The following is a 26,510-nucleotide window of genomic DNA, read 5'->3' on the forward strand; positions in this document are numbered from 1 at the left end:
ACGTAGGTGGACTGGTCTGGTAAATGACTGTATGTTGTCACTGTATAATGTAACTGTATGTTGTAACTCTGTGTTGTGCTGCCTCTTGGCCAGGACTCCCTTGGAAAAGAGGTTCTTAAACTCAATGGGATTTTCTTCCTGGTTAAATAAAGGTTAAATAAAAATAAATAAAAAAATTAGATGGGCAGGGCTAATAGGCTCAGTGTTTGGTGGGCGGGGCTAATAGTCTCAGTATTTGGTGGGCGGGGCTAATAGGTTCAGTATATGGTGGGCAGGGCTAATAGTCTCAGTATTTGGTGGGCGGGGCTAACAGGTAAGTATATGGTGGGCGGGGTTAATAGGCTCAGTATTTGGTAGGCGGGGCTAACAGTCTCAGTATTTGGTGGGCGGGGCTAATAGGTTCAGTATATGGTGGGCGGGGTTAATAGGCTCAGTATTTGATAGGCGGGGCTAATAGTCTCAGTATTTGGTGGGCAGGGCTAGTAGGTTCAGTATATGGTGGGCGGGGCTAATAGGCTCAGTATTTGGTAGGTGGGGCTAATAGTCTCAGTATTTGGTGGGCAGGGCTAATAGGTTCAGTATATGGTGGGCGGGGCTAATAGGTTCAGAATATGGTGGGCGGGGTTAATAGGCTCAGTATTTGGTAGGCGGGGCTAATAGTCTCAGTATATGGTGGGCGGGGCTAATAGGTTCAGTATATGGTGGGCGGGGCTAATAGGTTCAGTATTTGGTGGGCGGGGTTAATAGTCTCAGTATTTGGTAGGCGGGGTTAATAGTCTCAGTATTTGGTGGGTGGGGCTAATAGGTTCAGTATATGGTGGGCGGGGTTAATAGTCTCAGTATTTGGTGGGCGGGGCTAATAGTCTCAGTATTTGTCGTTTGTGTTTAAATCCTAAATGAAAGTGGAACCTCAGAATGTTCCAGTTCTTCATGATCAGATCAGTGCGTACGACTGGATTCTGGAAACCAGGATATGTTTCCACCTGTTTTTAAATTATGACGTTATTCTCATACTATTGTGACTTCATTCTTGTAAAATTCCGACTCTTCCTGTATTTGACTTCATTCTCATAAAATTCGGGGTTTTATCTCTGAATTTTGCGACTTTCTTCTGGTAGTGACAGGTGATCGGAATACGCCGTGGTACTAAACCGAACTATTTCTGACTGGTTTAAATTAGAATGATCCAAAGTGTGGAGTCTGATACTGTCAAAGGGAAATGTTTAATAAGCCTCAATAATTCAGGTCAAATACAACTAATCATCTTTACTGTTCGCTCAGTTTTCTCTGTTGAACATGAACATCTACACGATCACAGAATTAAATATAAAAAAACAGGATTTACACTGAAAAAAAATGCACCATACGCAGAATAATGTTGGAATAAATGGAGGAAAGTCAGTTGAACCAGGACCAGAACACACACTGGTTTAATCTGACTGGAGTCCAGTCTGAACAGCAGAGGACCGACAGAGTGGACGTCCAGTCAGTGTCCAGAACAAACAAACAAACAAACAAAATAAACAAACACTCAGTATCAAAGCAGGGCAGAAAAGGACCGCCGTGAGCCCCAAAACCACAACCAGACTGGACCAGGGTGATGTGGGTCAACCAGGACGTCAGCGCTGTGGTTCCAGACCCAGATCCAGATCCAGATCCAGATCCAGGTGGTGGTTCCAGACCCAGACCCAGGTCCAGGTGTTGGTTCCAGGTCCAGACCCAGACCCAGGTCCAGGTGTTGGTTCCAGACCCAGGTCCAGGTGGTAGTTCCAGACCCAGACCCAGGTGGTGGTTCCAGACCCAGACCCAGGTCCAGGTGGTGGTTCCAGACCCAGACCCAGGTCCAGGTGTTGGTTCCAGACCCAGGTCCAGGTGGTGGTTCCAGTCAGCTGTGTGTCACTGTTTCATGTTGCTCAGTCGTACTGACTTCTCTAACTCAAACTGTCGATGGTCGACTCGCTCCAAGAAGTTCTTCCGCTCCACATACCTGAAAATACACACACACACACACACACATTATATATATATATATATATATATATATATATATATATATACACACGCACACACACACACATATATACGCACACACACACACAAAACTTCAAAATCACAGCCCTCCAGCACAGGAAACAACTGTACAACTTTTACTGTGTTGTTGGTGTGTTTACACACACACACACACACACACACACACACACACATACATATATGTATGTATATATATATATATATATATATATATATATATATATATATATATATATACACACACAGACACACACACACATATATATATATATATATAGAGAGAGAGAGAGAGAGATGTGTGTGTGTTTGTTTACAGTTTTGTCCTGTTTGTTTAAAGTTTCTTTACAGTTTATTTCCTGTTTGTTTACAGTTTATTTCCTGTTTGTTTACTGTTTGTTTACTGTTCGTTTACAGATTGTTGACAGTTTATTTCCTGTTTACAATTTGTTTCCTGTTTGTTTCCTGTTTGTTTACAGTTTATTTCCTGTTTGTTTACAGATTGTTTACAGTTTATTTCCTGTTTACAGTTTGTTTATAGTTTGTTTCCAGTTTGCTTACAGTTTGTTTCCTGTTTGTTTACAGTTTGATTACAGTTTGTTTCCTGTTTGTTTCCTGTTTGTTTCCTGTTTGTTTACTGTTCGTTTACAGATTGTTGACAGTTTATTTCCTGTTTACAATTTGTTTCCTGTTTGTTTCCTGTTTGTTTACAGTTTATTTCCTGTTTGTTTACAGATTGTTTACAGTTTATTTCCTGTTTACAGTTTGTTTATAGTTTGTTTCCAGTTTGCTTACAGTTTGTTTCCTGTTTGTTTACAGTTTGATTACAGTTTGTTTCCTGTCTGTTTACAGTTTGTTTTCTGTTTGTTTACAGTTTATTTCCTGTTTGTTTGCAGTTTATTTCCTGTTAACAGTTTGTTTACAGTTTACTTCCTGTTTGTTTACAGTTTGTTGACAGTTTATTTCCTGTTTGTTTACAGTTTGCTTACAGTTTGTTTCCTGTTTACAGTTGATTTCCTGTTTGTTTACAGTTTCTTTACAGTTTATTTCCTGTTTACAGTTTGTTTACAGTTGATTTCCTGTTTGTTTACAGTTCATTTCCTGTTTGTTTACAGTTGTCAATCTCCCAGACCTACACCCATTTATTAACAGAAATTGCCATTTTGCTCAATAGCGCCCCCTACAGACGTCCTTCTACACAAATGTGTTCAGTTCGGACATACGAACACTGATTTGGCTCAAATTTGAGTCAGTTGTTAATCTCCCAGGCCTACACCCACTCATCAGAACACATAAAATGTGGTGCTAGAGCGCCACCTGCTGAACGATGGACATACTTGTACTGGACGTGCCCGTGGTGACGGCCTTTAGATGCCGCTTGCAGCTTTAATTATTATTATTATTACTCTCCTTATTCCCCTGGGTCCTGCCCCTGCCTCCCCCCTCACCCGTCTCGTCCTCTGTTGTGGATGGCCAGCTCCTCCTCCCTCTCCCCCCCCCCCTCACCCGTCTCGTCCTCTGTTGTGGATGGCCAGCTCCTCCTCCCTCCCCCCCCCCCCCTCACCCGTCTCGTCCTCTGTTGTGGATGGCCAGCTCCTCGCTGATGCCCTCCTCGGTCTTGAAGGCGTCCCAGTCCATCTTGGACTTCTCCAGTGTGCTCATCTTCTGCTTCTTCCCTCCGATGTGGCTGAGGACGCCGGACACGCCCACCGGCCTTTTACTGCGGAAAACAGAAGAGGACACGCCCACTGAGCCACATATGGAGAGGACACACCCACTGAGCCACATTTGGAGAGGACACACCCACTGAGCCACAATATGGAGAAGACACGCCCACTAAGCCACATATGGAGAGGACATGCCCACTGAGCCACATATGGAGAGGACACGCCCACTGAGCCACATATGGAGAGGACACGCCCACTGAGCCACATATGGACCACACACACACACCACAGTCCTGAGCCCACACCAACCCACAACCACAGCTGGTCTAAGGTCTGGACTAGAACAGACCCACAGAGGACCACAACAGACCCACAGAACCCAACACAGGGTTCCATGACATGGACCCGAGTCCCACACAGACCACAAGGACCCACTAATGGACCAGTCTGTGGACCCACTGGATCCAGGTGGTTCTGTTCTAACAGGGCTCTGAGATCCAAAACTATAAGGACTAAAGTCAGAATAGAGTTTATATTATGGGATAGATATCAGCGCATTGGTTACCCCCCCCCCCCCCGTCCAACCTGAATCTATGCGTCAAATACCACACACACACACACACACACACACACACACACACACACACACACACACACACACACACAGGGTTCTGTGCACTGGAGACCTGAACCTAAAGTCACATGTGATCAAATGCTGTTGAAAAACACTGACAGGTTGAAACTGTGTACGTAAAACAAACCACATGTCATCAGAACTAGTGTACCGTACACCACCGTTTATTCAGATCAGTGGTGAAGGCTTCATTCAAACCAGGCAGAGGACATGTGGACATAAATCTGAGCGTACGGCTCATCCAGTCAGTGCGTTAACTCGTCTGCTCAGCGTCCAGTCACACTTCACTACTGCTTCTATTTTTAGAACACAGTGAAAACATCTTCCATTTGTGTCGTTCAGACGCCTACAGTTCCTGTCGTCAGTGAACGTGTGCCAGAGGGAAGTGACTGCTACTGTACCAAGCATCAGTTAGACAAAACAACCACAGACAGCTTCATTTTCAGCTTCAGACCTGGACCCAGACCTCCTCAGTTACACTGAACCAGGGGTCCTACAGGTTTGGACCAGTTCCATTTAAGACTTTTAACAGTACTTACTGGGCCTGGAACAGTCCACATACTGAACCGAACACAGCTGTACTGAAACAACACACTATGAGAAAAAGAAAACGGAGTGAAAGACGCTGTTCGATGCAGAACCTTAAATCCACGCAAGTTCCACACGGACATTTTAAAGGAGCGCACATTGACCCGAAATACGAAATAACAGCTGATATAAGGAAAAAAAAAACAACAACAAATCTGATGTGAACCTGGAAGGACCAGACGGCAGACCCTCCACCATCAGTCCAGTCCAGTTTGCACCAGTTCAGTCCAGTCCAGTTTGGACCAGTTCAGTCCAGTCCAGTTTGCACCAGTTCAGTCCAGTCCAGTTTGGATCAGTTCAGTCCAGTCCAGTTTGGATCAGTTCAGTCCAGTCCAGTCTGGATCAGTTCAGTCCAGTCCAGTTTGCACCAGTTCAGTCCAGTCCAGTTTGCACCAGTTCAGTCCAGTCCAGTTCGGACCAGTTCAGTCCAGTCCAGTTTGGATCAGTTCAGTCCAGTCCAGTTTGGATCAGTTCAGTCCAGTCCAGTCTGGATCAGTTCAGTCCAGTCCAGTTTGCACCAGTTCAGTCCAGTCCAGTTTGGATCAGTTCAGTCCAGTCCAGTTTGGATCAGTTCAGTCCAGTCCAGTCTGGACCAGTTCAGTCCAGTCCAGTTTGCACCAGTTCAGTCCAGTCCAGTTTGGATCAGTTCAGTCCAGTCCAGTTTGCACCAGTTCAGTCCAGTCCAGTTTGGATCAGTTCAGTCCAGTCCAGTTTGGATCAGTTCAGTCCAGTCCAGTCTGGACCAGCTCAGTCCAGTCCAGTTTGCACCAGTTCAGTCCAGTCCAGTTTGCACCAGTTCAGTCCAGTCCAGTTTGCACCAGTTCAGTCCAGTCCAGTCTGGACCAGTTCAGTCCAGTCCAGTTTGCACCAGTTCAGTCCAGTCCAGTTTGGATCAGTTCAGTCCAGTCCAGTTTGGATCAGTTCAGTCCAGTCCAGTCTGGACCAGCTCAGTCCAGTCCAGTCTGGATCAGTTCAGTCCAGTCCAGTTTGCACCAGTTCAGTCCAGTCCAGTTTGCACCAGTTCAGGTTCAGGTGAAAGAAAACAACAAGGAAAGAAACATTAATAAGACAGACAGTGTTTACCACCCACACCCCCTGGCTCCAACTAAAAAAACACAACAGCCCCTCCTCCCCTCTGTGTTTTTGACAAACTGCACCCTGCACACATGTGCGCACACTTAAAGTGTCCTAAACAGTTTGTTCTCTGTCCTAAAGTAAATCCTGTTTCATTGTGTTCAGTGTTTCTCTTCAGTTTGTTTCAACAGAACACCAGTTTACCCTCTGCTTAATGTTGCCTCTTTTTATTTTTCTGCAGAATGTGAACTGACAGAACTGGGATTAGATTTGTGTTTTTTATTCAAAACTAACTTTCAGTGAAAAGTGTAATACTAATGTTTAAAACACGTTTAGTAATATTTGATTTATTTTATTTTCTATTTGATTTATAGCAGCAGAATTATATTATTCCTGTTTTTCTATATTCTATTGTCTCCAAAAATTGGGGGTAAAATGTTCCAAAATTCAGAATAAATATATTAAAGACATTTTGAGGGGCTTTCTTTCTTCCCATAATGAACCGAAATAAAACTGAACCATGGGTTTGAAAACCAAAAACATACAGAACCGAAAATGCTGTGTACTGTTACAGGCCTAATAATAATAATAGCGATAATAATAGTGATAATAATAGCGATAATGATAATAATAATAGCAATAATAATAACAGCAATAATAATAATAATAATAATAGCAATAGCAATAATAATAATAGCGATAATAATAATAATAGCAATAGCAATAATAATAACAATAATAATAGCGATAATAATAATAGCAATAGCAATAATAATAATAATAGCGATAATAATAATAATAATAATTCCAATAATGATAATAGCCATAATAATAGCCATAATAATGAAAATAATAATTCCAATAATGATAATAGCCATAATAATAGCCATAATAATAATAATAATAATAATAATAATAATAATTCCAATAATGATAATAGCCATAATAATAATAATAATTCCAATAATAATAATAATAATAATAATAATAATAATAATAATAATGATAATAATAATAATTCCAATAATGATAATAGCCATAATAATAATAATAATTCCAATAATAATAATAATAATAATAATAATAATAATGATAATAGAAGCTGCTGTTCTCTGGTAGGACATGTGTCGTGTCAATCACAGTCAGCCCGCCCACTGCTGTTATACTGTTATATGTTACATCACACTGTGTCATCATGTCAGTCTGTAACAAACAAACACCCCAGCAGAGAGAGAGAGAGAGACACACACACACACACACACACACACACACACACACACACACAGTGGACTATGATAAGGAGGAAATGGCTTATGAATACACTGTACTTCCTGTCTGCTGGAAGATGATTTCCTGTTTCCTCTCTGGGGTTTTGGAGGGAAGAGGCACATCCAAGGATTCGTTACCGTGGTAACACACAGAAAGGAAAGTTCCATTAGTCTGGATTTAAAATGGAGGCAAAAGCACAAAACTCAAATAAATAACCTTCAGTTGAACCCTTTGGGCTCCACGCTCACGGCTCCCTGACTCAATCACATGACATTTTCAACACGTCGTAGCGTCAGAAGTCGGTCCTGTAGACCACTGGGAAAGAGCGGACTGGAAACACTCCACCAGTTTTTATTTGATGTTGATAGAGCAAATACAACCGGAGATATGACGGTTTAAACCTGGAGCAAACAAGTGATACAGCGTTATTATAGTGATAGAAAGTACGAGTTCGACTTCTGACATTCTGTGTCTTTTTTACAAATGGAAAAAACTGGTTGAATCTGTGGAATGTAATCCACAGACTGCATTAGTATTACAGGTAAGAGTGAGGATGACCCCCACCTGAACCAGATGAGGAAACCAGGAGGACCGGGGGTGGGGGGGTGCATGCATTAATGTTAAATATTTGAGTTTTAATTTAGTACCATTTTAATAGTATATCCCTAATATTTGGAACCAATATTCACTTTTAAAGTCTGTGAAAAGGTTCGTTAAACATCTGTGTGTTATTTATGCAATAAATTATATACATTTTTCAAATTGGATTTTATATATTTTGTGTGTTTTCTGTCCTTTTGTGTTTTTATAGTAGGTTAAAGTGAAAAAATAATAGACAGATGATCTAGATGAAGTTGTGCTGAAAAAACAGATCCCAAACGTGGGTATAGTAAACATTTGTTTCTATAGTATATAAAGGCCAAATCAAAAGGACTGAAAAACAGACAGAATAGACTCAGACCACTAAGGGTTAAGCAGGTTCTAGATCCAATCAGACCACAGTGAAGACCTGTTTGAGTCTACAGGTGGATAATCCTACGATCATGGACGATCTGTGCGTCTTTGTCCCATCGCTGTTTCACCACAGGAGGGCGTTTGTACAGGTTTTCCTCAGCCTTCACAGGCCCCATCACCACCAAACTCACCAAATGAATACAAACATGACCTGAACATCTACTAGACACCATTTTATGTCCCTATTCAAATGTTGTGAGGCATTCTGGACGATTTTATCCATCCTGACTCGCTCAGCCAGGCACGAGAGATGTGACGTTCACGGACAAGTCGAGTCTTTTGAACGGCTCTTATAGAATAGAATAGAATAGAATAGAATAGAACAGAATAAAATAGAATAGAACAGAATAGAATAAAATAGAATAGAACAGAATAGAATAAAATAGAATAGAACAGAATAGAATAAAATAGAATAGAACAGAATAGAACAGAACATACCTGAATAGAAGCTTTATTGTCATTGCCTCATAAATACAACAAAATTGCACATGGCTCCCACATAAAAAAACCCCCAAAAAACATTCATACGACACTCTTCCCACTCATAAATACATTCAACAAACACACCAAACACATCAGTATTAAAACACTTCTATATAAAAGTGCAATTATATATAAAAGTGCATCTGTATGAAAGTCCCCTGGCTGGGATCTGAATGTGCTGTGACTGTGGTGTACGTTGGTGGTTTAGGGAGGAGATGGCTTCTGGAACAATAAGAACCGATTCGTTGTGAGTCGTTGGTTAACGAGTCGTTCTTCTATTCAGATTCCCCACACTGCCTTCATGTTTCACCTGTGTGTCCATGAGTCTGGACTGTCCACGCCCCCCTCACCTGAACCACTAATGACATCTGTGAGTCTGAGTTGAACCAGCACAACACAGGCACCTGAATGCAGCAACATGTGCAGTTAAACTTAGGGGAGGAGTTATCAGCTCATTTAGGGGAGGAGTTATCAGCTCATTTAGAGGAGGAGTTATCAGCTCATTTAGGGGAGGAGTTATCAGCTCATTTAGGGGAGGAGTTATCAGCTCATTTAGAGGAGGAGTTATCAGCTCATTTAGAGGAGGAGTTATCAGCTCATTTAGGGGAGGAGTTATCAGCTCATTTAGGGGAGGAGTTATCAGCTCATTTAGGGGCGGAGTTATCCGTGACAGACTGACTGGACTGCAGACATTTCCTGCTGTATCAGGAGGAGTGACTGAAAAAAGTGCACATGTGGATGAACTGGAGGAGCATCTTAATGGTTTAATAATAATGGATTAGATTTCTATAGTGCTTTTCTATGAACACATACTCAAAGCACCATTCTTCATTCACTCTCACATTCTCCCTCTGGTGGTGGTAAACTACATCTGCATCCACAGCTGTCCTGGGGCAGACTGACAGAAGCATGGCTGTCAATCTGCACCTACGGCCCCTCCCACCACCACTGAACATTCATACACCAGTGTGAGTAGCAGCACTGGAGGCAGGGGGTGAAGTGTCTGCCCAAGGACACAACAGCACATGGACTGAGCGGGATTCAAACCACCAACCCTTTGGTTAGTGGACAACCCACTCTACCATCTGAACCATGGCTGCCCCATGCTCTGACCCCAGCCTGGCCCCGGTGGACCCCAGCCTGGCCCCGGTGGACCCCAGCCTGGCCCCGGTGGACCACAGCCGGGCCCCGGTGGACCACAGCCGGGCCCCGGTGGACCACAGCCGGGCCCCGGTGGACCCCCTCCTCCCCACAGTCCTGGTCTTCAGTCCCTGTCTGCTGTTCCACTCTATAACTGACCTGTGAAACAGGTTCAAAAATCTGTTTCCTTTCACATATTTGAAAGTTTTTCAAAAAGTAACACAATGATTACTTTTCCTGGTAACTAATTACATTTATGAAGGAGTAATTCTGTTACTAATTCAATTACTTTTTTTGGAAAAGTAATTAGTAACTATAACTAATTACTTTTTCAAAGTCATTTGTCCATCACTGGTGGTTCTGCTGCTGTTCATGACAGTTCTCCTACCAGACCATGTTCCACTGAAGGCTACAGTTTACTACCGCTGGAGGAATGGATCATACTGGACAGAACACACATCCATGCTCTTCCCTTCATGCCTCACATGTTGGCTCAGATTATTACCTGCACAGTGCATGAGTAAATGGTACTTTACAAATGGATAGTGGTGGAAGACAACTTCTACTGATCATGCTATCGTACAATGGCAGCACGGGTACAATGGAACTAGTAGTAATAATAATAATAATAATAATAATAATAATAAAATAATAATAAGAAGAACTATGATGATGATGATGATGATGATTATTATTATTATTATTATTATTATTATTATTATTATTATTATTAGTGCGTGAGCATTTCATATGGAAATACACATTATTACAGATGCACACTTTGTCAGTGAACACATGTATGTGTTTCTTTGTGTAGATTTTGTTGCTGAACCATATTCTCATTAAAACTCATTAAACTGTTCTCCATGTTTGTGAAATGTTGTGGACCGTCCCATTTAAAACCATAATAAACATTCATCTGGTTTCAGAGGAACTCAAACTGTACTCACCTTTGAATGGAAACAAGAACTAAACAAACCCTAACCCTAACCCTAACCCTAACCCTACTGATCCTAACTCTAACCCTTCATCTACAGGTGAACCCTCTGGATCCATGAGCCCATCTGTGTGTGTGTGTGTTCACCTGGGTCCAGGTAGGGGACGTGGGCTGTGTGTGTGTGTGTGTTCACCTGGGTCCAGGTAGGGGACGTGGGCTGTGTGTTGAATGCTCTTCGTCCTCCTTCTGTTGATGAATCTGACTCTTCAGGAAACTTTTGGCTTCCCTGGAGTCTGATGATACTTCTTTGTTCATTCTGACACAAAGACACAAACACACACTAATTGTAAAAGACAGATGGACGTAGTTCAGTGAAGTTAGTGAACATTCAAACTGAGCTGTGTAGCTCATCTGACCACATGGTCCACCTCCACCCCTGGACCCAGGCCTGTCCAGCTGATCAGACCAACGGCACACTTCCATCACTACCTGCATTTTGTGCTGAACATTTACAGTCAAAGTCTGTTCAACAAAAACTATTAAATACACAACATTTAAAATCAGCAAGAGAATGAACTTTTTTCCTTAAACAAAAGTGCAGGACATCCCTAACGACGACTAAATGTAGTCATCGACTGTTAGTTGCCCGGTGGTTTCAGCTCTACTTTGTATATTTCACTCTTTGTAAAATCAGATAGTTGTTCTTAGATCTGTCATGTGCAGTTGGTGTTGGCCAAGCCTCATCAGTTTTTATTCAGGAATCCCAGTGTTTACTGAAAAAAAACAGCACATTTCAACTTTCACTCAGGACCAAAAATCTGACTTTAAACATTTACATTTTTTATTTATTTTACTGCTCTCTCTTATTTTCTAATACTTCATCTGTGTCACTAATACTTGAATACCGGTCCGTCTGTGTCACTAATACTTGAGTACTGGTCCGTCTGTGTCACTAATACTTGAGTACCGGTCGGTCTGTGTCACTAATACTTGAGTACCGGTCCGTCTGTGTCACTAATACTTGAGTACCGGTCCGTCTGTGTCACTAATACTTGAATACCGGTCCGTCTGTGTCACTAATACTTGAATACCGGTCGGTCTGTGTCACTAATACTTGAATACCGGTCGGTCTGTGTTGGTGTTTGTGTTCAGTCTCCGTCGGCCCCTGGGCTCAGACTATTATGGGATGCACAGCTCCCTCCTCTGGGAACACCAGCTCTGTCCCTGTTATGGATACTAATTATATGCAGCCATAATTACAGTGTGGATGATGACAGACAGTGTTTGGAGAAGGCGTTTGTTTGGTGTCACACAGATCAGTCTGAGCTCCAGAAGGTCCCACCCCGTCCTCTGACCCCTGTAGAGTCCACACTTCTACATTCAGACCAACAGCAGCTTTTCCTGGGGTTCTGGGGACACTGTACATTTGTGTCATTATGGCCTCATGGAAGACCAAGGACATGACTTGGACCACAGGTGTCAAACATGTGTCCCGGGGGCCAAATCCGGCCCGCCAAAGGGTCCAGTCTGGCCCCTGGGATGAATTTGTGAAATACAAAAATTACACTGAAGAAATGAACTATCAAGGACGTTCCAATCATTTTAGGTCATCTCAGTCTAAAGTGGATCAGAACCAGTCAAATACTATCATAATAAACTATAAATAATGGAAACTGTAAATTTGTCTCTTTGTTTCAGTGTAAAAAAAGTCAAATTACACAAAAATGTTTACATTTACAGACTAGCCTTTTACAAAAAATGTGAATATCAGAAATGTCTTTACAGAGGTATGTGGAATTTTAATAATATTCTGCTTGTTATTAAATGTTTAGTGTATTTGTAGATCCATTGTGATCTGTAAGTTGTGCTTTACATGAATAAACAATAAACTAAGGCCTAATATTGTGAATGTTGCACTTATTTTACTAAAGAATTTTCAGGTTGTTCATATTTTTGTTCACGTTGTGTTCAAGTACAATTCGTAGGTGTAAACATTTTCATTACAGAATTTACTTTTTTTTTTTAAGTTTTTTATTTTTTTTCAAGTTCTTATCCTATTATTTATATTATTTTACTGGTCCAGCCCACTTTAGATCATATTAGGCTTAATGTGGAACTGAACTAGCATGAGTTTGACGTTCCTGACTTGGATCAGGACCAGGACATGTACCAGTCCAACCACTAACATGGAAGACCAAGGACAGGACTGAGACCAGGGCTGTCAAACTCATTTTAGTTCAGTTCCAAATTCAGCTAAATTTGACCTGCAGTGGGCTGGACCAGTGAAATAATAGCATAATAATATATAAATAATGTCAACATCAAACTTTTCTCTCTGTTTAAGAGTGAAAAAGTAAATTTACATTATGAAAAGGTTCACATCTACAAACTATCCGTTCAAACAATGTGAATAAGATGAACAAACTGAAAAAAATCAGTGTAATTTTAACAATATTCTGCATCAGTTTATCATTTACACATGTTCATTACAACTTCCAGATCCCAGTGGATCTACAAATACACAAAACATTTAATAACAGACAGAATATTATTAAAATTGTACTTATTTCTCTGAAGAAGTTCATATTTGTTCAGGTTATTCACATTTTATGCAAAATTATACTTAGCTTTAGTGTAAATACATGAAAATATTTACATTTACAAAGAAAAATATTTGGAGTTGTCATTATTTACATGTTATTATGATAGTATTTTACTGATTTGACCCACTTGAGATTGAATTGCCCGAATGTGGAACCTGAACTAAAAGGATTGTTCATATTTTAGTGTAATTTTTGTATTTCACAAATTCATCCCAGGGCCTGACTGGACCCTTTGGTGGGCCAGATTTGGCCCCCGGGCCGCATGTTTGACACCTGTGCCTTAGACCAGTACCAGGACATGTACCAGTCCAACCACTAACATGTAAACATCTGGGTGTGGCCTTCCTGACACCACACAAGTATCAGGGTTTATGTTGGTTTGTGTGTGTTTGTGTACATTTGTGTGTGTTTGTGTGCGCTTGTATGTGTGTTTGTTTGTCCCTCTGTCCCATTCCCACCTGTCCCTCTGTCCCATCAGATTTGTGTACATCCAAACTGATCATTTCCTCATTTTGATCTAACATTGATCCCAGTTGTAGTTTTCCATCAGATCTACAGTCCTGTGTTTCATTTCAGATCCATTTCTGATGAGAACAGCATGTTTTAGACATCTGAATAAGGTCAATAAAATCAGGTTCAGTTTCAGTCTCTGTGTCTCGCAGCAGGAGTTTCAGTATTTTGACCTTAAATGTTCTTTGTGTCAGTTTGTCCATGTGTTCATGTGACAGTACTGACTCAGACCTGTTCAGACGTGCATTAAACAGATCAGTTCTTGAGTTTAAACACAGACACTATTGGACTGAACATGGGTCCATGTGGTACTGCTGGATCTGGACCTACAGTTTAATTATCCAGGTTTTTTGTTTTTTTAATCCAGGTCTGTTTTTATGCTTCTAATCTATTCTGCCTGGTGTGTTTGTTCTATGGTTCTTTTTTTCACCGTCTCATGCAGCTGGAATCCATCTGTCAGATGGATGGACAGACAGGCAGACACTCCTGGTCTGACTACATGATACTTGTTTGATTAGGTTATATATTTATTCTATAATAATATCTATATTTAATAAGTATCTGACCTGTTCTGAATCCCATAAAAGAGGTTGATCCCTCACTTATTCCACAGTAGTCTGGTTAATATGAGTCTGTGACTAATATCTGTGTTCCTTATTTATTTATTTATTATTATTTTCATCATTATTATTGTCAATTATCTTTTCTTTTTTTATGGTGCAACAGGGTGGGAATGTTCATGGGTTTGGGTGTAAAAAACAAAAAACAATGACTGTATTATGCCTTTCTGTGACTCAATATGTAATAAAAACCCACTGAACAAAAACCTAAGTCTTAGTATTATTAGTTGATGGGCTGACTGGGATGGCGTGGCGCTGTGGGCAGTTGAACTTTACTGTCTGAGCTCCGGTTAGATCTGAGAGGGAACAGAAACCCTGGGCCAAGGAAAAGTAGTCATTTATATGAAGGGGAACTGGACCCACATGATTTCATTAGTGAACCAAAATCGAACCACTTCCTGATTCAGCCTTAGACTGACAGGGTTTTTACTTTCATTCTTAGACCGCCTTCCAGGCCTCACCTGCACCATGTGGTGAGAACAGTCCAACAGCCTCCAAAGACGATTCAACACAAACAAACGGGCACTGACTGGGCACACATGCACCTTTACCTGACCCACTGATGATGCTTACCTCTGCTAGGGCTGGGTATCACAGCCAGTTTCCTTAATCAATTCAATTTTGATTCATAAGGTTCTGAATCGATTAATTGTGATTCGATTCAGTATTAATGGACTGATTCAGATTAATTTAGTGACACCAAAGTACAATTTTGAGTTGTAAATTGATTATTTGAGTACTGCAGCCACGCAACACAGAATCAATATTAATATTAGAAAGAAAATAAATCTGACATTTCATCAGTAAACAGATGAATCTGCTCTGAAATAATGAACAGACACAAACATGTCCATGTTTAATGAACAGACACAAACATGTCCATGTTTAATGAACAGACACAAACATGTCCATGTTTAATGAACAGACACAAACATGTCCATGTTTAATGAACAGACACAAACATGTCCATGTTTAATGAACAGACACAAACATGTCCATGTTTAATGAACAGACACAAACATGTCCATGTTTCTACAGTGGATCTGAACAGACGACTTCTTCATCTTTATTGGGTCATTCCATGGCAATTCAACCAATGGTCCCCACATGACCCCCTCAGAAAATTCTGAAAAAAATCACACTTGTTCACCTACCAGATAAACGAACACATCAAAAATTTGAATGTCATATCTGTAATAATTTAGCAGATACAGCCCTTTGAAAATTAATGTTTTTTTTAATTTTGCAAATTTGCTTTTGGTCCAACTCTGAGCAGCTCCATGTCCTCAGGTATTCCGTCCACACTGAAACTGAACCTGACTGCTGGGGCTGAAACCCCCTGAACAGAGCAGACTGTGCATCAGAATAACTGTGTGCTCCTTCATGTTTGGTCCATGAGGCCTTGAAATCAGGCCCAAAGGCTCATTCTTCAAATGTCCTCTGTCTTCAGACTGTCACTGGGACAGAATGGATGAACGGACACACCTCATTTTTTTACATGGATTCTTCTGGTCCAGATGCAACAATCGACTGAAAAAGACCACATTTAATGAAAAGTGTTGATGTGAGGACATGAAGAAAATGGGTTGATTTCAATTTTTCACAAAAATACTCCTTATTTGAGCACCCAAATGACCATGAGGACAGTTCAGGAACATTTTGAAATTTTTACCATGTCTTCACATATGTTTACAGATGTTGTGCACAAAAATTTAGCTTTGGGTTTCTGATTCTACTGTATTTCTCATTTTTTTTACTGCAAGACTATATTTTCTTCCAATTGTACCAAATGTAGGTGTAAATGGCATTTTTAACAGTAGAATGGCATTGATTATTGCACAAGTTCTGATAATACTGCAGATATTTGAACTAGGCTGTGGAACTGCATGATGGTTCAGATAGAAGAATTCTAGATTTCCCAGAACTGGCTCAGGTTGATGCCTGTAGTAGAGACTTCTGGGAAATTGGATGGAGCTGGTCAGCTGACCCAGTTTCACCAGGGTCAATGACAGAAATGGAGCTAAGATTGGCCCCCCTGAAACAGACTCATGTTGGGCCCTTGGTACAATAAACTCACTGGAGGGGGAGGGTGGGCGGAGCTTCGTGATTTGCACTTTACTATTCCTCTAACTCCGCCCTCAGCCACAGGTGATCCAAGTTAATATTTCTAGAACGACTGGCTTCTGCGACCCACCTCCACCGGCCAGTTCCTCTGCACTGTGGGTTCCAGTTTGAGGCTGGAGGACCTCCCAGACTCTGTGAGGGGCTCGTGAGACGGAGCCGGCCGCGCTTCAGCGTCGGCGGTTTCCAGGTCATTTACTCATGGTCTGGCTCTGAAAAATCGATCTCATCCACCATTAATCGATGATGCAAAATTAAAAAGTAATCGATCCAAACGATTTTTGTACCCAGCCCTAACCTCTTCGTTACCATATAGTCTTGATGTGCTGATAGAGAACCCTGTGGTTAAAGTGTCTTTAAAGGTTATGGTTACAGTTTAGGAACACGCTGGTCTGGAACAGGCCAGCTGTTCTTTTCCCATCACTAACAACCCTTTTTTCCCAGTGTCTCTTTTAGATAATAGATTTCAATGTTGGCATAGAGATGGTCTGTGTTTTTCTGCAATATACTGTACTTTTCGGGCTACAAGATGCACCTGACTATAAGCTGCAGGTGTCCACGATGTAACACTTTCTATTTCCACAGACAGATGATTTAAATATTTATTTCCATCCCTTCACTGCTTTTTTCCAAACAGTGGCTGTAACACAGCAGTAAAATGGCAGGAACACGGCCGGTTCCAAAACCCAGAAAAGTCTTAGCCTGTTTCGTTGGATAAGACTGGAAGGACTTGGGAGGCAGACCTGGAGGTAGACCTGGGAGGAAGACCTGGGAGGCAGACCTGGGAGAAGACCTGGGTCTGGGTATTCCCATGGGGACAGGGCCTGGTGCACATCCACACCTCTGCACTGTGTTCACATCACAGTTTGAGTCCACTGGCCCTTTTCCACCGCAGGAACGTTTGCGGGAACTTAGAGTGTTACCCTGAACGTTGTCAAACCCTGGGGCGGGGCTGTGTGCTGGACAGAGCTGACTGGTGGACTACACTCACAGTGTTCTGCATTCCGTTCACCCGCCACCGTTTCATTCATTCTCTTTCTCATTTCCACAAGCTTTGCATTTTGATCATTTGGAAAATGGACCAAAAGAGAAGCTACGACAAGTGGACGAATGACGAGGTCCGGGCTCTTTTGAGCGTTTTTGAAGAGGAGGAAATTCAATTCACAGTTTTTGTGTGAAAGGATAGTTTGTTAATGTAAACAGTTTCATGTAATTTTACTTTTTTAACGCTAAAACAAAGAGAAATATTTGTACTTGTCCTTATCGACGGTATTCTGTTCTTATTTTCCTGGTTCTGATCCGCTTTAGATCATACTGGTCTGAATGTGGAACCTGGACTATAATGACTTGAGGAGGATGGAGCCTTACCTGACTTCTTCTCCGGCAAAGTCAAACACTTTAGTGATGGTGACTTTGGCAGGTTCTGCTGGTTTTCTTTGTATTTGTGTCGTCAAAGGGCTGGCCTTCGATACCGATGAGTCCGTCTGTGACAGAAACAGACAAAGAGTTGAGACAAAAGCAGGTCGGAGGGTTAGCGGTGTCAGGAGTCAGACCTGAAGGCTCATACAGTCAGACCAAGCTTCAGTCTGTGCATGAATGGGACCCACATCCAAGGACTGAACAGGCTTAGCTTTGGTTCAACCACACAGTCACAAATACACACAGCTACAGTTTACACACTTATGTATATTTACCTATTTAACATATTGATAATATATTGTGTACTACATATGGTACAAATTGCTGTTCTACTTTTGTGTCTTAGTAGAACATTTTAATTACATTTATATATTTATTTATGTTTGTATATTTACAGCTTCATAGATATATACACTGAACAAAAATATAAATGCAACACTTTTGTTGTTGCTCCCATTTTTCATGAGCTGAACTCAAAGATCCAAAACTTTTCTGTGTTCACACAAGGTTTATCTCTCTCAAATATTGTTCATAAATCTGTATAAATGTGTGTTAGTGAGCACTTGTCCTTTGTCCTTTGCTGAGATAATCCCTCCTCCTCACAGCTGTGGCAGATCCAGATGCTGATTCAACAGCAGGATTATTGCACAGGTGGGCCTTAGGCTGGACACAATAAAAGGAAGGCCACTCTAAAATGTGCATTTTTCTCACACAGCACAATGCCACAGATGTCACAAGTTTGGAGGGAATATGTACTGGTCATGTGACTTCAAGAATGTCCAGCAGAGCTTCTGCCTGTGAACTGAATGTTCATTTCTGTACCATCAGCCATCTGCAAAAGAGTTTCAGAGAATTCATGAAGCAGACTGTGTGAGGAAAATGGTGCTCACACCAAATACTGACTGGTTTTATCTGACCCCCCTGGACCAGCCAGTACAGTCAAAGTGCCCATTTTAGAGTGGCCTTCCTTTTATTGTGTCCAGCCTAAGGCCCACCTGTGCAATAATCCTGCTGTCTAATCAGCATCTGGATCTGCCACAGCTGTGAGGAGGAGGGATTATCTCAGCAAAGGACAAGTGTTCACTAACACACATTTAGACACATTTATGAACAATATTGGAGAGAAAAGGGCCTTTTGTGTACAGAGAAAAAGCTTTAGATCTTTGAGTTCAGCTCATGAAAAATGGGAGTAAAAATTTAAGTGTTGCATTTATATTTTTTTTCGGTGTATATATTTATCTATATTTCTTTTTCTGTAGTATTGATCATTTCTTTCCTGCTACTTTTTATTCTACTTGAATGGAGTGACTGGAACAGCCAATAATATGCTCCTGGTAGGGCTGCACGATTCATCCATTTTAAATTGAAATCAGAATATTTTATTAGGACGACATTTAAAAAAGGGTAATCAATAAATCGAATTTCATCTCTCTTGTGTCTCCTGGCTGCCATAGGCTCCTCCTCCGTTTCTGGAAGTTTCCACTGCAGACCAAGCCGTTTGTGTCTGTAAACTCAGTCAAAGACAGCAGCACTTACTTCAGCTCCAAAAACAGCAGCAGATGCCAGAGTGGGAGCAGTGCGGTGCATTGTGGGTAGCACATGAAAACAGCATGACAACTAAACCACCACCACCAGCCCGAGGAATAAAGGCAGGAAAAGAAGGGGGGAGAAAAAAAAAATCAGGATTTTGTTTTTGGCCAAAATCGTGCAGCCCCACCCCCTGGGATTAAAAACATATTCTGATTCTGAGGTCACTGGTCTATCAGTCAAACACTTCCAGAATAAAACGCCCCATTTCCACTGTGTGGTACCGGCTCCACTCGACTCGGCCTTTTTGCGTTTCCATTACGCAAAAGGACCTGGAATCTGGACAGTAAATCTGTGGGTCCATTAATCCACATGATAACAGCCCAAAACTACACCATGGTCAGTCCAGGAGATTCAGTCTTTGGTGGACGACGTAAAAATTCAGACAAGAAAACACGCAATGACCGAGTTTATCAGCAACTCTGAGCAGACGACACGGAAATAACGCGCCGCATCGCAATGACGACCAGGTACTGTAAAGTCAGTAGTATCCTGTAATGGAAACGGTCTGCAGGAATACCGAGTCCAGTCGAGTTGAGCTGGTTCCACGTAGTGGAAACGCGGCAAAAGTAGTGAAAGTGGACCAGGTGTGGGCCTGTGGTCCAGACTAATCCAGTCCTAAATGCTGCTGGTTGTAGTTTCACAGATACAGTCTGGACTCCAAATGGGAAACTGTAGAATTAACGATAGAATGGGTTTAAGTCCAGATGAATATTAGTGTCAGATGGACCAGATCGACTGCAAACACTGTCTGCACATGACAATACATGGACTGGACAGGTTCTACCAGTAGAACATTTATACATCTGTTTATAAATGGACACAAACCATTTGGGGGAAGTGGAAAATGAATCCCATTTTCTTTTGTATTGTCGTTTATATGATGACCTGAGAGCCTCTGTGTTTGATGACATGTTTATCTGAGATTCTGACCTGTTCTGGAACAAATGATGATGACCAGATGAAATGGTTGTTTAGTTTAAATTAGGGATGCTCCGATACCGATACCAGTATCAGGCATCAGCTCTGATACTCAGTGTGTGTACTCGTACTCGTAAAGGATATCCAATACAAATGCACCGATACCACTTACGGCTGTGTGCCATTCCCAGTTCAGTGCAGCAGGTACGAGGAGGAGGAATAATGTGTGTGAGTGTGAAGAGTGTGGAGACTGAACCAAAGAAATGATCAGAGTAAGGCTGACTGACAGTAGCGTTCCAGACACAGACAGATACAGACACAGCGTTCTGTCCGTCCTCTGAGTACATTCATCTGTTTTCCAGCTGATGGAGGATGAGTACCCAGACAGAGAATACCAGTGGGAGTACGGAGCGGTGCGGACCGCCACCAGTGGAAGTGCAAACCAAACCTGTCACTCATTTGTCTTTTCTCTTCCTGCTGAAGCTAAACTTTTAAACCTTACCAGAGAAAACGCTGCAGCATTAGTATCACAGTAGTGTTCCCTCTGTCGTCTACAGGTTTGTTATTACTGACTTTCTTCTTCTTCTTCATTAAACTTTCCTCTTTGTAAGTAAGTAAAGCTTTATTTATATAGCACTTTTTAAAACAACATGTTACAAAGTGCTTCACACAAAGGAGAAATAGATCAAATCAAATCAAATTTCGTGGTATTTGTCCAGTATGGTTAATTCAGAGCGGCGCCCCCTGGTGGATTAATTGACAAACACTCATTCCAACACATTAAATGTCAGTAGCAGCACTTTGTTCCAGTCAGACTAATGACAACGACAATAAAGCACATTTACAAAAGGAACTAACAAATGGAATGGGATTATTAAGTACTAGTATCAGTACTCAGTATCGGCAAGTACTCAAATGGAAGTACTCGTACTCGGTCTGGAAAAAAGTGGTATTGGTGCATCCCTAGTTCAAATGTATATAAATTAGCATTATTTGCTTGTAAAGCCTGGAAAAGGTGGCAGATGTGTCTGTTTAAATAGGTCAGTACATTGTTTTGTTCATATCTGTTGTGTCTGGTATTTGATCTTTGGTTTGTATTTTTGGTGTCTTATAAGCCCATGGAAGGGCTGGGCAGGTTTATATGCAGGACACAGTAAAAAAAACATTCATTCATTCAACAAACATATATGTGGAAGAACACACCATCCCTTTCATTAAAGGTCAGACTATAGAGCAAGTGCAAACATACAAGTACCCTGGGACTATAATCGATGAAAAACTGAGTTTTAATGAAAACTGCAGATGTGTGTGTAAACAGGGCCACCAGCGCCTCCACTGCCTTAGAACACTGGAACACTTCCACATGGACTGAACCATCTGGAACACTTCCACATGGACTGAACCATCTGGAACACTTCCACATGGACTGAACCATCTGGACTGAACCATCTGGAACACTTCCACATGGACTGAACCATCTGGAACACTTCCACATGGACTGAACCATCTGGAACACTTCCACATGGACTGAACCATCTGGAACACTTCCACATGGACTGAACCATTTGAACTTTGTTTGATCGTTCCTTTATTGAGTCGGTTTTCTCTTTTTGTCTGGTGTCGTGGTTCACTCAGACCTAAGCTGCAGAAAAACTCACTGAATCAAACAGTCAGATGGTCCGGTCGTCTGATTGGTCAGTCCCAGTCTGGTCCCGCCTCCCTGTCCACTAAACAGGTCCACAGGATGGTTCCATCAGTTCTGAATAATGACTCCCATCCTTTACCAGCTGAATTTCAGCTCCTTTCCTCTGGACTTTGGAGGTTTTTAGTCCGTAGGTTCAGGACACAGCGTCTATAAAAACAGTTTTGTTCCTGTCGCCTTCACTGAGCTCAAGACGAAACAGTGACATTGCACTTATTTACTTATTGTAGTTATTTATTCTATTTCTTTGCTCTATTTATTATTATTATTATGACATCTAATTTTTTAATGTTATGTTCTTATCCTGTTTTTTTTTTTTATCCCAGACTGTTTTTATCTTCTCTGGGTTTTTATTGTGTTTTATTGCATCTTGTTTTTATTTATTTGATCTTATTTATTTCTTTTATTCTTTTCCTTATCCATGCTGCTGTACTGATGAGTGGTGGAACACTAAACACTTTTTGTCCTGTCTGTAAACTCGATCCAGCACCTGTCTAACACGTTCAATGTATGTCTTGCTGTAATGCCAAAGCAATCACCTCGACTGCAAAACAAATCTACCCACAGGTAGAAATAAAGGAACCTCAAACCTTATCATATACCTGGAAAACAGCAGCGAACCAACACTGTGGTCATTAGTTTAACAATTAATCTGATTCAAATACGGGACATTCAGCAGATTTCATGTCTGAGGGGGATCATTTCTAATAAATTGTCCACCAGTGTTACCTACTTTTTGTGCAGTGTCTTTGGGTCTGGAGCCGACGTCCGACAGGAAACTGGCCCAAAGGTCATCGGCCTTTTTCTTCTGTCTTTCTTCATCATCTCGTTCACTGGGTTCTTCTTCCTCCTGTTGCTGTCTACTCTCTTCTTCGTCTTCAGCTTTGCCCTCCTCCTTCTCTACTTTCAGAACTCCTTTTTTTCTTTTTCTGTGGGTTTAAATAACTCCAGATAAATACCGTATGATTAAACGCCCACACGCAAGGCAGACAAAAATGCGTTGGTAAATTAAGACAAGAAAGTACAAGTAATTAGTAGAACATTGGAGGTTTTTATGCTGCGCGTGAGAAGAACACTATCACATTCACTACAAGTCCATCCCAGTGTCTGTGGTCAAGTTCAGACCTGCATGAACAAGCATCCTGATTAAATCTAGGGATGTAATGATTATCGGTATAATGATAAATGGTGGTAAAAATCGCAGACGGTTAGTATTACCATTTAAAGTCTAATTCTCATGATAACCGTGCTTGATTAACGCACTTTTAGGGGAAAAAACCCTATGTAAAGATCTGCTCTTATGTCAAATATTTGAGTATAGTTTGAATTTATTACAATTTAAACTTTCTATACCTAATATTTGGAACCAATATTCACTTTTAAAGTCTTTGAAAAGGTTTGTTAAACATCTGTGTGTTATTTATGCAATAAATTATATACATTCTTCAAATTGGATTTTATATTTTTTTGTCTGTTTTCTGTCCTTTTGTGTTTTTATAGTAGGTTAAAGTGAAAAAAATAGTAGACAGATGATATAGATGAAGTTGTGCTGAAAAAACAGATCCCAAACATGGGTATAGTAAACATTTGTTTCTATAGTATATAAAGGCCAAATCAAAAGGACTGAAAAATGAACAAAATAGACTCAGACCACTAAGGGTTAATATTTGAATGTTTCTGCAACAGAAGGGACATTGTACCTATTATTTTATTTGTTTTGGTTTGTTTTTAATACAACTTGGTTAAATTATTTCAGTGTGTTTATTAGTACTTTTTAAACATTTTGAGCTCAATTTCAATAATACTGCAATAATAATAAGCGTGATAATTTTGGTCAAAATAACCATGATATGAAATTTTCATATGGTTACATCCCTAATTAAATCCAATTACAAATGCTCAGTTTTAGTCAAAGATGTGAATGCACTCAAGAAGCAGTGAGCGTAGATGAGCCTGGATGTGACTGTGGGATGCATATGTCCACCAGGGGGCAGCATTCAGCAGAGCCATGGTCTGTCATATGAACTGGGAGAACAACAAGACATCTGCACGCCTGACAGTACATTTAGTCTTTAAAAAAAAAAAAAAAAAAAAAAAAAAAAAAAAAAATGTATATATATATATACACACATTTACATATTTTACAAAAGCCATTAGAATAATGTGATGCACACATGATGTTTTCTGCTTGACGTTCTAAAGCAGGGTTCTCAAACTCATGTTCTTCCAGGTTCCACATTCAGTCTGATTTGATCTGCAGTGGACCCAACCAGTAAAATAAGAACAGAATAAACTAGAAGCACTCGGAGAGCACAGACCTCCACCAAGGCAGATCCGTGGGCCCCCATGGCCCCCCCACCCTGATCACCACCAAAATTTAATCATTTGTTCCTTGTGCCAGTATCAACATTTCCTGAAATTTTCATCCAAGTCCGTCCATAACTTTTTGAGTTATCCTGCACACAAACAGACAGACAGACCAACCAACGCAGACAAAAACATAATCTCCTTGGCGGAGGTAACAAACCAGGTGTCATTATTTATAGGTTCTTCTGTTCTTATTTTACTGGTTCGGTCCACTGCAGATCAAATCAGGCTGAATGTGGAACCTGAAAGAACAGGAGTTTGAGAGCCCTGCTGTAATGTGTGTGTTCTGTGATAGTGCAGTAGGTCGATCCAAGTACTGCAGAAAATGAAGGAATTCCCTCATGTCAAATCAGAATGTCTCCTCTGTGGCGCAGCTTCCTCACCTCACACTGATATCTGTCTTCGTCTTCTTCTTCTTGGTGACGCCGTCAGGATGTGGCACGTCATCGTTTTCATGCAGGGGATCCTCCTTTTCACACTCATTAATGTCATCTTCACTCAGGTTATCATCTGAACACAGAAACACAGCGAGGGAATGTGACAGTGAGCGGAACTGAAAGGAACAGATACGGTCCAACACCAGCCACAAATACAATGATTTATCTGTGTTGAGCTCAATAATGATCGCAATAAATGTTTGTTTAAAACAGGGGAGTCAAACATGCATCCCAGGGCCACATGCAGCCCACCAAAAGTTCTAACCCGGCCCCTGGGATGAATTTGCAAAGTGCAAAAATTCCACAGTCACGGCTGGGGAACTCATTTTAGTTCAGGTTCAAGTCAAATAATAACAGCATGATAGCCTACAAAAAAGAATGAGCCCATATTTTCTTCTCGGTTTGACGTGAAAAACAAAAAAATATTACACTATGCCTATAAAATAATGACAACTACAAATGTTTGTCTTTGTTTTAGTGCAAAAAATCACATTAAATTGTGAAACTCCATTTCCAAACTCTCCTGTACCAATAAAATGTGACTAACCTGAACAAATGTGTCCAACCTGAAATGTCTGTATTAAATTCAGTCCAGTTTGAACTCTTTTCTTCCTGTTCCTCAGTGTTTAGTGTCTTTGGAGATCTGATCCAGAATGCACATGGACTAATGAGAAGTGGAGGAAGAAGACTGAGAAAATTACACTGATTTTACTGAAGAAATGTCCGTTTTTTCAGGTTATTCACATCTTTTTTGTTTGGATAGTTTATGAAAAAGTATTTTCGTCATTTAATGGGGTTTTTTGGCACTAAAACAGACAAAAATCTGCAGTTGTCATTATTTGTAGGTTCTTCTGTTCTTCTTTTACTGCAGATCAGATCAGTCTGAATGTGGAACCTAAAGAACAGGAGTTTGAGAACCCTGGTTTAGATGAGCAGATGTTAGAACTTTAAGGTGTGTTTACGTCCTTAGAAGTCTGTCATGTAGCATTTAGCTCCGGTGTGGTCCTCCGGCTGGATAATGTGTGTGTGTGTGTGTGTGTGTGTGTGTGTGTGTGTGTGTGTGTGTGTGTGTGTGTGTGTGTTCTCACCTGAGGGGACATAGTCTGCGTCTTCATTAGAGGAGTATCCGTCAGAGTCATAGTCGGAGTAGTTCATCTTTTAGAGGGAAAAGCTCCGTGGGCGTTAGCTTCCTGTTAGCTTCTTTAGCTTTCTGTTAGCTTCCTGTTAGCTGCTTTAGCTTATACAAAGCTTCAGGGTGCTGCGAACCTTCCCGTCACTGAAGCCGGAGACCAGGGACTATCCCACAGTTTATCAGTGCAGTGTGGTAGACTTCTGTGGAGTCAAACGTGTGGGACACACTTCTATTGTTTGTAAAGGATCTGATGAGAA

At 41.0% G+C, this 26,510-nt stretch overlaps 1 protein-coding gene across 3 annotated transcripts; it reads right to left on the reverse strand.

Moving 5' to 3' along the window:
- Window positions 1–912: 912 nt before the first annotated feature.
- On the reverse strand, window positions 913–26,510 carry cfdp1 (craniofacial development protein 1). Of its 3 annotated transcripts, none has more exons than XM_030129973.1 (7): window positions 26,210–26,509; window positions 25,068–25,194; window positions 23,051–23,246; window positions 18,057–18,172; window positions 11,028–11,150; window positions 3,593–3,748; window positions 1,187–1,987 (listed from the first exon to the last, which is right to left on the reverse strand). In XM_030129973.1, exons 1-7 carry the CDS (start codon window positions 26,274–26,276, stop codon window positions 1,897–1,899), a joined length of 876 nt encoding a protein of 291 aa, XP_029985833.1. In that variant the 5' UTR covers window positions 26,277–26,509; the 3' UTR covers window positions 1,187–1,896. The 3 variants fall into 3 exon arrangements, with proteins under 3 accessions (XP_029985834.1, XP_029985833.1, XP_029985832.1); XM_030129972.1 differs by having other exon boundaries at window positions 3,593–3,752; window positions 11,029–11,150; window positions 26,210–26,508; XM_030129974.1 differs by lacking the exon at window positions 3,593–3,748 and having other exon boundaries at window positions 913–1,987; window positions 26,210–26,510.

Source organism: Sphaeramia orbicularis, unplaced genomic scaffold, assembly GCF_902148855.1.
Source record: "Sphaeramia orbicularis unplaced genomic scaffold, fSphaOr1.1, whole genome shotgun sequence".
NCBI classification, from domain to species: domain Eukaryota; kingdom Metazoa; phylum Chordata; class Actinopteri; order Kurtiformes; family Apogonidae; genus Sphaeramia; species Sphaeramia orbicularis.